This window comes from Patiria miniata, unplaced genomic scaffold (genome assembly GCF_015706575.1).
Source record: "Patiria miniata isolate m_02_andy unplaced genomic scaffold, ASM1570657v1 HiC_scaffold_4, whole genome shotgun sequence".
Taxonomy (NCBI): Eukaryota; Metazoa; Echinodermata; class Asteroidea; order Valvatida; family Asterinidae; genus Patiria; species Patiria miniata.
The window spans coordinates 1264687-1277545 of NW_024037071.1; the positions used below are offsets into that span (position 1 = coordinate 1264687).

The 12859-nt window shown below is 40.0% G+C and overlaps 1 protein-coding gene across 1 annotated transcript in view; it reads left to right on the forward strand.

Moving 5' to 3' along the window:
- The window catches only part of LOC119740045, an 88113-nt gene that overhangs the window by 63556 nt on the left and 11698 nt on the right, over positions 1–12859 (forward strand). The window contains exons 101-113 of the mRNA XM_038215246.1: positions 574–666; positions 2040–2207; positions 2681–2860; positions 3472–3916; positions 4536–4709; positions 6065–6175; positions 6641–6861; positions 7060–7138; positions 8079–8243; positions 8360–8476; positions 8924–9184; positions 10486–10638; positions 11378–11556. Of these exons, the coding sequence (XP_038071174.1) occupies positions 574–666; positions 2040–2207; positions 2681–2860; positions 3472–3916; positions 4536–4709; positions 6065–6175; positions 6641–6861; positions 7060–7138; positions 8079–8243; positions 8360–8476; positions 8924–9184; positions 10486–10638; positions 11378–11556 (2346 nt within the window). The remainder of the gene's footprint in view (positions 1–573; positions 667–2039; positions 2208–2680; positions 2861–3471; positions 3917–4535; positions 4710–6064; positions 6176–6640; positions 6862–7059; positions 7139–8078; positions 8244–8359; positions 8477–8923; positions 9185–10485; positions 10639–11377; positions 11557–12859) is intronic.

The window sequence follows — 12859 nt, forward strand, 5'->3', positions numbered from 1 at the left end:
GGTATAATAGATCAAATATTGTTACACTGACATGTTTGAAGTTTTGTGTTCAAAAATGCTGGAAAAGCCAAGAAAAACAAAAACCGTTCAAGTAGTCTGGTTCCCTGACTCCACTAAAGATGAAATGGATCAATTTATAGATGCCGGAAAATTGTTAGGTCAGGGAACCAGTCTAGCTGGCCTGCACCCGTTCATGAACATGTAACCAATAGCAAACAAAAGTTTGACTGAACAAAATGGTAAATTTGGAGCAGTAGTTGAAAAATAGTTAGGTTTTTCCAACGGTGGTCGGCCGACCACCGTTGGAAATTTATACAAAAATACCATTTTCTTGAAAATGACTTCACACCAAGTGCCATAATTTTACAGGATGCTTTAGACTGTCATTAACCAACATCCTAGTGAGGTATTTCGTAAAAACTTGGTAGTTTTATTTGTCGATGTTTGCAAATGTTGTATATTCCCTTTAAAGTGGCCTATATCTTTTCAGTTCTGCAGCAGCATTTCGCCTGCTTTAGTTTCTTATATTTCAAGATAATATGAATCAGTATTATGTTTTTGTTGTCTGAACAGTCTGGAAACCCATCAGAGAAAGATTTGGTGTCGCCAACCTTCAACCCGCCATATTACTTCCCGTATGGGGATAATCTCAAGGACAAGATATATGTTAGTATCGGGTGGCAGTTTTGGATTTTCTTTTGTTGTCCAGTAAGAGACAGCTTATCGACCCGCATCATGTAGTTTCACAATTCTAGTGACAATAATCCCAATGTATACCTTCACCAACACGCCACCCACCAGGCACTTGATGCTAAGTGTACCTCACCGACACCACGAAGTGACCTTAACCCCCGCGAAGTGGAAAATGTGTGTTTCGAGATACAAGCGATTTAAGTTGGTGATGTTTTGAAACGGTGATCTGAACATCGTATTAGCCTCAAAATTCATATTTTTTTACATTGTCTGAAAGCTGGGATCTTGAATGTCACGTTTATGTATGAGTTTTATTGAAAACAAATAATATTAATGAGTTATCAACTAATTAACCTTAATGTCACTTCGTAAAAACTCTAAAATCAGAATACGCGCTGTTCGAGTTTTCATGAAGTGACGCTAACCATGTGTATTAGCTAATGGGTTAGCGCTACTTCGTGATGACGCCAGAAGTGAGTAGCGCGTATCACGTGACATTTGTGTTACTTCGTGAAAATGCAAAACCCGTTTTTGACGCGTAGTGTGCAGGCAGTTTACATGCAAAAGAATGGTATAGTACACTTCGTGAAAATGCATTTTCCGGTTTTGACCCATTAAGTTGCAAACGTTCATTAATGTTAATTAATGTTTTGACAAAACTAATTAACTATGTGTTCAGTAACTTCTTGAGGTGATAGATTATGTGTAATTAATCGCAAATCAGGAAAAAAATCGAAATCGTAAAATAATGATTTTTTTATTTTAGTGTCACTTCACGGTGACGAATATGAGCGGTTAATAATTTTTCAAAAATGTTCATGTTTAATTAGTTTTATTCGGAACGTTTATATCCTCTACGTGGCACAGTGAGCGTATAACAATAAAATGTATTTAAAAAGAATAATAAAGTCCAGTAAAGCTGAGGTAGCCCAAACAAATTTGCTTATGTGAGGCTTGCCGAACTACAACGGACAGACAAACAAACATACACTATGGACAAGGACAAACAAGTCGTCTACAATTCTATGCACTCAATGTTGGGAATAATCAATACATTATATTCAATTCCATTCAATTCAATTCAGGAAGACATTTAATCCATACTCCTTTTGGAAAATACATCGATAATAAAAGAAAATTTGGTAAATAGGAAAATAAAAAAATACCTATATATCGAATATAATAATAATAAATAGTAATATCCGCTTGGAACTAAATTATGAGTTATGTACAAGAAAATAAAAAGAGCATGAGGCTGTTTAATCAAGCCGAGGCTTGTGAGAAAAAAACCCAGAAGATTATGTGTGATTCAAGTTGCAATAATTGTATTGGTTTTCCCTCAATAGTTCACAGACAATGGCGTGATCATTCTGACCAACGACGAAGGCTTTGACAAAGGATTCTTCCCCAGCGCCCGGAGCAGCAACTTCCCTGGTGACGTAGAAATGATTGCTCCGTTTTGGGCGGATGTCAGTGCGACTGAGTTGGACGAAACAAGGAATGTTTTCTACCACGTGAGTTGATTAGTCGTGTGGGTTTTTTTCGAGCTAGAGATCCAATAAAGTTTCAATTAAGTAAATGTTTCAAACTGTCTGTATTGACCAAGCCTATGTGGCTAGTTTTCGTTAGTCTTATCAATCCAGTTTCCACCCTTGGACCTTAAAATGCCATGCAATTTTTGATGCTCTTCATTAGTGGGTCTCAGCTGATACTTACTTAATAATCAAATAATAAATATTTTCTACGTGAAATAAGGCCCCGATATCAAAACTGATTAATCCTACCGGGCAGATATAATTATATAGTCAATTCCATTATAAGTCCATTCACAAGTCCAGTCACAGTAACAGTGGATGAACATAGCAAAGGAATGCGTTTGCCAAGAAATAGCTACAAATGCAATTTCATATGTAAGATTTTGACAATCACTATCTCCTATTGTCATACTTTTAAAGGCTTAAACAATATGATGCTACTTCTCTGACAGGTGTACACCGAGGCTAATCGAACCACTGCCTGGTCTGGCGGTGACATTGACATCTTGGATCTTGTCGGCTCTATGATATCAGATCACCCTGAGCACGGGGCTCAGTACGGTAACTTCTCGGCAGTATGGGCCTTGGTTGTAACCTGGAGTAACGTCCAAGCCGTTTCATCATTATCCAATGTAAGTTCCATATTTCGCCAAATTTTGTTTTCTACCCATAATTTTGTATTAAATAAAATTCAAACACAAAATGCCACTAAAATGCATCCGTTAGAAACTTGACAACTTTTTTGTTATCTAAAACAGTCTAAATACTATTAATGCACCCAGTCAGTTTCCCTTTGTGGTTTATTTGATAAGTTTGTAATAAAAAAAAAGTATCCTCTTTGAGTGATGCCCGTTTGCTATTTCCTAAAAGTTGCTATAGCTTTGTGACTTTGGGCGTGATCCCTGGCTATATGCATGGCTACGGGTTTATGGCGTCTCTCCATAGCGCAAATTGAACAAATTGGGACAAATTGGGAACCGCCAACACAAATGGCTGGATAGCTCAGTTGGTAGCTAGCACCGGAATGACAATCCAGTGGGCGCAGGTTCAAACCCCGCTTAGTCAATTTCTTCGTTTAACTTCAAAATTATTATAATGCATCTCATTAGTTTCCATTTATAATTTGTTTTTTAAAAAATAGAGTCTAGCTAAAGTAACAATTTTCAAATGTAAAATCCACTGAAATGCTTAAAAAGACCTTACTTCTAGTGGTGGCATGATTTTAATTGAATCTATTCTCCAGGAGACTAATACATTTCAAGCGGCGCTTGTGACGGACGGTAGGCACAGCTTTGCCATCCTCAACTACGGTCCTGGCAGCATGAACTGGGACCCAGACTTCCTCCCCAACAAGAACGTCATCCAGGGTTTCACATACGGAGGCTCCGCGGGCAAGAACGTCCACCTGCCCCTCACCGGCGATTCGCTCTTCCGTCCCGACAGCGTCATCGGCAACTCCGGGGTGCGAGGCCGATGGGTCTACCGCACCGACACACTGGCCGAGGACTATGTCAACCCGCGCCAGTACTGCCTGGACTGGAACAGTCGCCAGACGCGAGACGGCTCTTTCCAGGCACGCTTCGAGGAGTCGGCCCACACTTGCCCGTGTAGCTACGACATGGCCCTGCTGGATCCACGCTTCGTGCTTGTCAACGCGACCGATCGGCTACCAGGGCAGGCAGAAAATGGTAAATTTGCTCAAATTTCATTTAAGGACCCTTCAGTGCACAAAGTCCAGGTCACTGAAATATTTAGATCACAAAAATGAGCACATTAAGGGAAAAACTGATCACCAATTTTTACCTCCGCCAAGTAGGTTATGTTTTCATCGGATTCGGTTAGTTTGTTGGTTGGTTGGTTGGATTGTCTGTAAACAAGATAACTCACAAAGCTATGGACGGATTTGCATGAACAACATTTAAGGGGTGATCTTGGTACAAGTACAAGTCGATTAGAGTTTGGAAGTGATCCGAATCTGGATCAAGGATTTTGTTAAGGATTCTTCACCATTCATGCGAGCATTTCTTTTTGGTGTACTGACAATACGGCGGGGAATTGTTTAGCCTTGGCAGAGGTTTGCGTTCTCTGAGTGCTTTCTAGTTAGTTTTTGAATTGAATCTGTGCCCAGGTTGAGGTTTATTTCATTAACAAAATCAAGAAAATTGAAAACTTGTGTTAGAATAAAGTAGCACATCTAGTTAGCTTGATCAGAATCTGGTGAGAATCATACTTCTTATTAAATAAGAGTATCAGTTCTTAAATTAGTCAATTTACTTTTCTTTTTTCTTTGGGTTGTTTTCATTTTAGAAGCCATTTGCTTTGTGCATGTGAATCAGCTGGACGGCCTGCCGGCACCTAAATGTTGCTACATGGATACTGGTAGTTTTGTCATCGGTGTGTGCAGCGGTGGCTTTGCCTCGGTCTTCGAGGAGTTCCCTCTCCCATCCTCCTCCTCCAATTCAGACGACCAAAGCTGGATGTGTGAGTGTCACTTTTAAGAGTTGAAGTCAGCATCTTTGAATAGCATGTAGTGATAAAATTCATATTATTTTTGTCTGTTATAATTGCACCACAGCTGGACTGCAACAAAACTGATGGATAAAAAACAAGTCCAAGGAAGGAGAATAAGCCATTTGCGAGTAACCTATACCCTTTGGGATTTACATTTCAATAACATCTGGTACACTGACTTGCTCAGAATGCTTGGCACATTTTAACTTTGAATTCTCCAGACCAAAGACACTGTTGCTAATCACATGATTCGGGGCAAGCTCTTGCATAGTTACGTAAGAGACGCTCAGCATCAATACATCGCTCACAATGGGTGAGAATGGCACAAAGACACCAGACCATGCCAGAGCTGGGTGTTGCTAGCATAAGGCTTGCCCCGAATCACGTGATGTAGTAACAGTCTCTTTGGTCGGGAGAATGCAAAGTTAAAATGTGCAAAGCATTGGATTAAGTCAGCGTTCCAGATTTTATTCAAATTTAACTCGCAAATGGCTTATTGAATTTGATATTTATCAAGTGTGGCAATTATCTTACAGTTCAATGTTCTCCTCTGTTATAGTCGAGTACTTTTTTTTATCCGAGTGCCACTCGCATCCGAGTACTCTGACCTCTGACAACGAGTACAGGTACCCGAGTCCGAGTGACTGTACTTTATGGAATACATAAGTGAAAACAATTCAAATGTCAAGTAATGAGTTGAAACTGAAACACCAAATTCAGCAACATGGATGTTACGAACTACTTTTGAATAACAATTGTTGAAAGCCAATTCTGTCTCGCTGCATAGAAATAATGAGGAGATATTTTTCACTCAAAACTAAAGTATTCGATTTTCCCCGAGTCCTTATAATGGAGTACGAGTACTTTGATGAATTCGATATTGAATAGTCGAGTTCCAGTACTTTGCTTCTCGCGAACGAGTACCGTGAATTCGAGTCCGAGTATTTTGATATTCGAGTCCGAGTATTTTGATATTCGAGATCGAGTTCGAGTATACGAGTATGAGGACAATAGATCGTTTTCACTGCATCTATCTTTGAGGTTTGCGCTATTGTTTTATAAGGAAACTACGAATAGACTTTGTGCATCTATTGTTAATGAATAAATGTTTAAAAAAACCTCAAGGATGTCTGCTGAATGCAATCCACCTATAAACACAAGGTTTCAGAATAGGATTAACCACTCCACGCATCATTTTCCAGTGTCAGTGGTTTGGGGTACCTCTGTCGGTATAAAGCACTGTGATTGTTGTCCAGAACTTCCAGATTTATCAATCAATTATATCAATCAGGTGTATTTTTTGGTGTTTTTTTCTCATGTACCAGCTGAGGAGGTGATGGCTCGTTACTACTGCTGTGACTTGTCCGATCTCTGTGATGTTTACACTCGGAGGCGAACGCCCATGACATGCGCAAACTTTCTACCATACAAGTGGAGTAAGTATATTTTTTTCTGTTTCAAACTAAAATGGATTTGCTTAGATATAAGCAAATCCATGTTTTAAAAACAGGAAGGCGGGGACATGCTTCCCCTTAGTCGAAACTTATCCCCTTCCCTTTTGAGCGTCCCCTCTCTTGCCCAGAATTTTTAGGAAGGCATAAGTGAGCTTTTTATTGCTTTCAACCGGAAGAGAGTTCCGCCATAGACAATGAGACCCCAAAGTGCCCCATGCAACCCCACCGGTTTGAAGCTTCTTCAATTAGACTCGAAAAGTTGGGCACATCAATTTCAGACCCCACAATGAACCCCCACCCAACCCCCACCGTGAGCCCCACCCGAACCCCCTCGATCCCCACCCTTCTGTAGTGCCTACGCTGCTTCGATCACCCCAAGCATGTACCAGCACACACGTTAATAAAAGTGAACGCTTGAGACCTACATCTTGTTTAATTTTGCTTCAGCTTGGTCGAGTGGAGACCCCCACGTGAGAATCCTGGACGGTGTCGACTACACCTTCAACGGTCTCGGAGAATACACCCTGCTTCAGATCGACGATGACGCCGGGCAAAGACAGTTCGAGTTGCAAGGCCGAACCAAGCGGGCCAAGAACTCCAAAACACAACAACTCGCCGACGCCACGTACTATTCAGCATTCGCTGCAGAGTTGGTTGGTGAAGCAAGAGTAAGTGAAATTTCGAAGGTCTTGAAAAAGCGATTTTTCAATTTTTTTTTATAATAATAGGCTTTACACAAATTTATCTATCAGATTTATGTGAACAATATGAAATCAATCAGTATCAAAGAATTTGACTTGAGTAGTGATCTATTTCGGACTCTTATTTGTGGGGTTTCTTAAGCACAACCACTTTTTTTATTACAGATTGAAATGAGGCTGAACGCCGAAGCCACAGACTTCATCACGACAATCAACGGGAATATTGTCACTCTAACAGAAGAGAGTAAGTATTTTGGGTCCTTCGAAACATGAGCTGTGTACCTCAAACTGGAAATTAGACCTCATTTGGGCCTTAACTCGCTGATTTTATAACTTTTTTGGAAACTAGCTGCCAGCCAAACCTCTCTGGAGTGAGCAGTGTGTTGATACCGTGGGAGTAATTTACGATCGGCGAACACTCCTATAAGGACGAGTACGTGCTAACGGCAAAGAAACGAAAAATGACTTTGCATGTCATTGACTGCATGCGGCCAAAAATAATGCAGAGTTTAGAGGAAAAAAACATTTAGAAAACAAATAATTAAAACTGTTAAATGTTTTTTTTTTCTTTAATGAAATTATACATTACATTAAAGCCTGAATATTTCTCAATCCACTCCTTTTTACCCCCATTCCATTTGGGTCCCTAGATCCCGAAATGCAATCAATTAAGTGAAAGGGTGTAGATTTTACTTTGGCCTCTCTCACCTGGACATGCTGAATCTGGGTTAAGCAGCGAATAGGCATTGAATAGGCATTGAAGTTGGTGACATCACAGGTGAGAGTGGTCCAGCTAAAATGTACACCCTTTCACTTAATTGTAAAAAGGAATGGATTGAGAAACATTTAATTATTGTAGTGTACCTACCAACCTAATACAAATGGAAAACTTTCCCTATTGATTGTGTCAACTTTGTCAGTGAGGCGAATCCTTTAATTTCTATTTTTGGTTTTGCCCCTTATATGCTTGTAAGAAAAAACATCACGAGTACTTCACTCGGTAAAGACTCGTGTCTGTGTCCTCCTGTTTATTTTTGACAGCTTTCTACCCCCAACCATCCAGCGTACCCAATACGGTTAGTGGGTGGGCCCAATCCATTAGCTGAGGGTACTACGATCAATAATTTTTGACTGAATTTTTTATGGCAAAAAAATAAATTATGGTCTTCCTTTGTTCATGTTAGCATTGAAGATTGGCGCTTTCAGAGCGTCCAAGAAAACGAATCCGTTGGAGCTTAAGATGACGTACAACGCCGGCGTCCAGTTGTTGGTCAGTGCAAATAACGGTATTGGTGACATCACTGTCCTGCTGAACCCGCACTTCAAGCGACATACCAAAGGAATATTCGGTAAAGTAACCACTTCCCTGTAATTCATTAAAACAAAAATAGCCTCTTCAAACTGCCTTGTACTTATTTGGTTACAGTTTCCAACAGATCTAATTTCTAATCTCTGCATTCCACAGGTGTTTGGGATGACAATCCGAGTAACGATGCTCTAAAGCGTGACGGTACCATGCAGCCAGCAACCGGTCAAGATGGAGAATTCCTGGAGCAAGACTTTTTTGCGTTCGGGGAATCCTGTAAGTGACACCCAGGACGTGTTCCCACTTATGAAAGACATGAGCTATAGGCCTATCTAATAAATTGACTGCATAATACTTTCCTTTTAACATAATGTTGTTGGTTCCATTCTAGACCCATGCACATATCCGTCCATGCCCCAAGTTTCAAATTTTCCGGGAAGTATTTACTGGGTATTTGCTTTTGCAGAAGAGGACTCAATGATATTATGGGATCTGCTGCCGCTAATTCTAACAAAGAGTTTCGGTTGTTACTTGACAGCACCGACTTACAAATGTTGATTTCAAGCCAAAAGGATAATAGTTGAGAAAACATCCACAGCATTATTGCCTTTTTTAAATCATTCCACTGGAAAATATATCAACTTTCCAATTTTCTCAACTTTATAATTTGCTCTGCTTTGTTTGCTGAATGCGTGGGCATTTGTTCTTCACATTACTTTTCAGGGCGTGTGAGCACCACGAATTCGCTCTTCAACTACGTGTCTCCCAGTGAGAGCTGGGACACATTCAATGATTTGAGCTTCACACCTCTTTTCTTTGGCGACTTGCTTGCCAGTGTTAACGCCAGCAAGCTTCAAGAGGCTATGACTATCTGTGACAACAACCAATTATGCGTGTACGACACCCTGGCAATGGAGGACGCAGCCGTTGGGCAAGCCACAATGAAGCAGTTTGAGGAGAACTTCGCACTCGCGGAGTCAGCTTGTAAGTTTTGGGGCTAGGTTTGTCATTAGAATATCATAAGAAATAGAGTAGCTGCATGCATTAAAATATACTGATTGAGATGCTAAGGTAATTTTTGACAGCAGCTGAACTACATTGTATGTTTTGAGATTTTTATTTATTTGTACATTGTACACTGTGTCTGAGATTTTTAAATGTTAAATAATAATTTGGATGTTTAAACTTCCTCATCTTAATATCCCAAATTATATTCCAAACTTTATTGTGGATTCCCATTCCCTTCCCGAATAATGTAGCCTTTCCCTACCCACCATATGTCCTTTCCCCCTACCACTCACCCAATTTCTTACTGCATCTTAATGTGTTAATCATGTAATTGTTGATTTGCTATTTTATCAATTTTGGGGTCCTTAAATTTTGCTTTATTATTTCTTAATAGTATAATTGTAATGATTACTTTTTAGTATTTTTAAATTAATGCATTCTTAATATATATTGTAACAGCTTCACATAATTCCGCTACAGGTGGCGAGAAAGCTGATTTAATAAACCATTTATCAATCAATCAATCAATCAGCTAGTCAATATAAGGTTTTGCCCTTCACCGACGTATAAACACTGCATACCCAGTGTGTTACCTCCCGAGTAAAAGTTGGAAAAAATCACTCGGGTGGGACTCAAACCCACGACCTCCTGCTTGTAAACCTAATATTGATTTACATCACCCCGTCGCAAATTCCATCTTAGGAGATGCTTGTCCTTATAAATGTCAGACACAATAACGTAGCGCTAGATCGAGTTTATTATAGCATCCTCATTTAAATAGATCTAAAAAGGAATTTTATAATTGCTGATGTAGCATGTACAGTTTCTTACAAGTATTTAGAAGGCAGAAAATCACAGATTCAGAGATTTTGCTGGATAGCTGAGTTTGTGGGACCATGGTTTTCCTCCACGGTATGACTTGGTGAAGTTTGAAATTTGGATTCCTTTTACTGCGGACTGATGCTCCGTTTTGCGTAGCTTTGGTCCACATAACAACAGCCTAGTCCGGGGTCAAGATTCCATAAAAATGTCAAAAGGGAGCAAGGTTGGGGGTCGTTATTTCACACGATATTATCTCTCTCAATCTTCACCTAAACCTGTTGGAGAGTGAACTCACGCAGACATCAACAACTTCTCTACAACTGTTTTTTTTTTTGTCAACAATTGATACACATTACAATCATCTATCGAACAATCAGAGTTGATGAACTATGCACCAGATGCTTATTGATATCAGTTTTAATCTATAATCAGTGGTTTGTGTTTTTTTTCTTCAGCCGATTTCCCACCAGACCTGACCGTAGTAGGGATTATTGAAGTTGAGGTCGGACAGACTTTCGTGCTGCAGATTGAAGCCTCCGATCCTGAAGGGGAGAGCATTACCTACTTGCTGGAGAAAGCAGTACCTGGTGCATCCATCACAGCGCAAGGTTGGATCATCTGTAGTATAGAACTACTTATGGATAATTCCAGCGTTAGGGAAGAAAATCTTCTGTCCATGACAGAGCCAATTAACCACAATATCTAATTAATGATTCAGAGAAATGATCCAAAACTCCTATCTCCTTGGCCATTACTACGTGATGGCTGTATAAGATCTGAACAATACGTTTTCAGATATATTCACATAGCTCTTAACCCTAAAGGGGCCGGGTTATTTTGATCATTTCACAGCCAGGGGGAGATGCTGCCCCCTCCCCTCAGATCTCGGCCATTGAGTGACGAAAAATTATGTAACTCGGTGCATGCATAGAACAACTTAATATGAACATACCCAATAACTTTCATGACTATAGGTTAAAGGGTTTTGGAATTATGGCTAATTAGTTATTCATGTGCACCAATGGTAATTCTGCTTTGCAGATTACATAAAGGGAAAATTCAGTTTTCGCTGCGCGGTAACCCATGGTTGCAATTTTATGGTTGGAATTTTAGGTTGTTGGTATCAAAAGATGCGCAATACTCGAGGCTAAAAAAATCAGGAAAGCTCGGATCAGGAAAAAAATGCAAGGGTATCGCGGAAGAAGTTGAGGGGGTGAATTTTGCCCCCCCCCCCCGCCTCTGGCCCTTGAGGGTTAAAGTACAAAAAATGTCGACTTCTTTGTATATAAATCTCTAACCTCTTTGTAAAACAATCTGTGAAATGCGTTTTTTTTCCCTTCATTGTAGGTGGTCTTTTCACCTGGACGCCTGTAGACAAATCTTTTGTTTCAGTCATCATCTCGGTCACGGATGGGAAATCCAAAACAACAACCCAGGCAATTGTCAAGATGTGTGACTGTATGAATGGGGGTACGTGTCTCTACAATCAGGTTGTGGGCACCGATCTCCTGCAAGTACGGTTCGGGGTGAGTACTGTGATGGTGTGGTGGTAAACATGTTTAATAAGACCGGTTGGAGTCTGGATGCTTATTACCCGAGCCAAGCATCTATTTCCATTCATAAATACCTTTTCGGTCAAAAAAATCTAAACTTTTCAGTCCAAAAGTCGAAACAAGTCAGAACAATTTTGTTCAACAATTTTAATTTCTATTTTTCGGGACACCCGTCCAGCTATATAATGGTGTGTCCCTCTCGCGTGTAGCTGGCCGTAAACAACTCCATATGTGGGAATTGGAACTCCTTATGTGGGAATTGGCGCTTGCGTCGCCGGTACTGCGCGATGTGGCGCACAACGCAGCTGTGCCGGTGTAGTGTGAATTTATCACTATGAAATAATGACTTACTGGTGGTATTGCGTGAGGATTGTGAACGTTCAACCAATAAAACGGCAAAAGGCACCAGATTTCATAGGAGTCCACAGTTCATTTGACACTGGAAAAGTGTTTAAGACTAGCCAGCCGGTCTTTATCAACCGTTTAAAACCGGCCACGTGACGGGCTCTTGACCCAGTAGGAATGGGTAAACTGTCTTAGGTATTTATGAATAAGGAAGAAAGGTATATAAATAACCGACGTGAGGCAGCAGATTTATATAGGCTGGTTGGAAGTAGTCGTGACCTCTATTTAGTCATAAGATTTGAGGCTTTGCATGGTGGGGTATCGGTATCGTTTCAGTTTGCGGTAACACCATGTGGTAATAACTACTGCTTAGAAGATATTAGTTCTGAAAAGAACTTGTCCTGCTTATTATCAACTTTGCTAAGTAGTTTTGTTTTTTGTTTTGTTGTTGGTTTTTTTTGTTCTGATAAGAACAGTCCTGCTGTAAGTTCTAAAAAGACAAGTTCGTTTAGAACTTACAGCAGGACTGTTCTTATCAGAACACAAACAAAAACAAAAACAAAAAAAACTACTTAGCAAAGTTGATAATAAGCAGGACAAGTTCTTTTCAGAACTAATATCTTCTATTTAGTTGATCTGTGTTCGAATCCTAGTGAAGACTTTTTCACGAAGACCTACTTGTATTTTACTATGTGAGGAAGTAACGCTTTTTGCAACACATAAAAGTTATGCTGGGTTTCTGCTGATGTGAACAGGGCATTAGATGGCCCAATTTCATAGAGCTGCTTAAGCAGAAAATTTGCTTAAGCACGAAAAAACATTGCTTAGTAAAATTAGGTTACCGGCCAAAACTCCATGTGATGTACATTTGCTTGTGACTGGTATTTAGCTGTTGTTTACTTAGCATAACGATCGCATGGAGTTTTGGCCG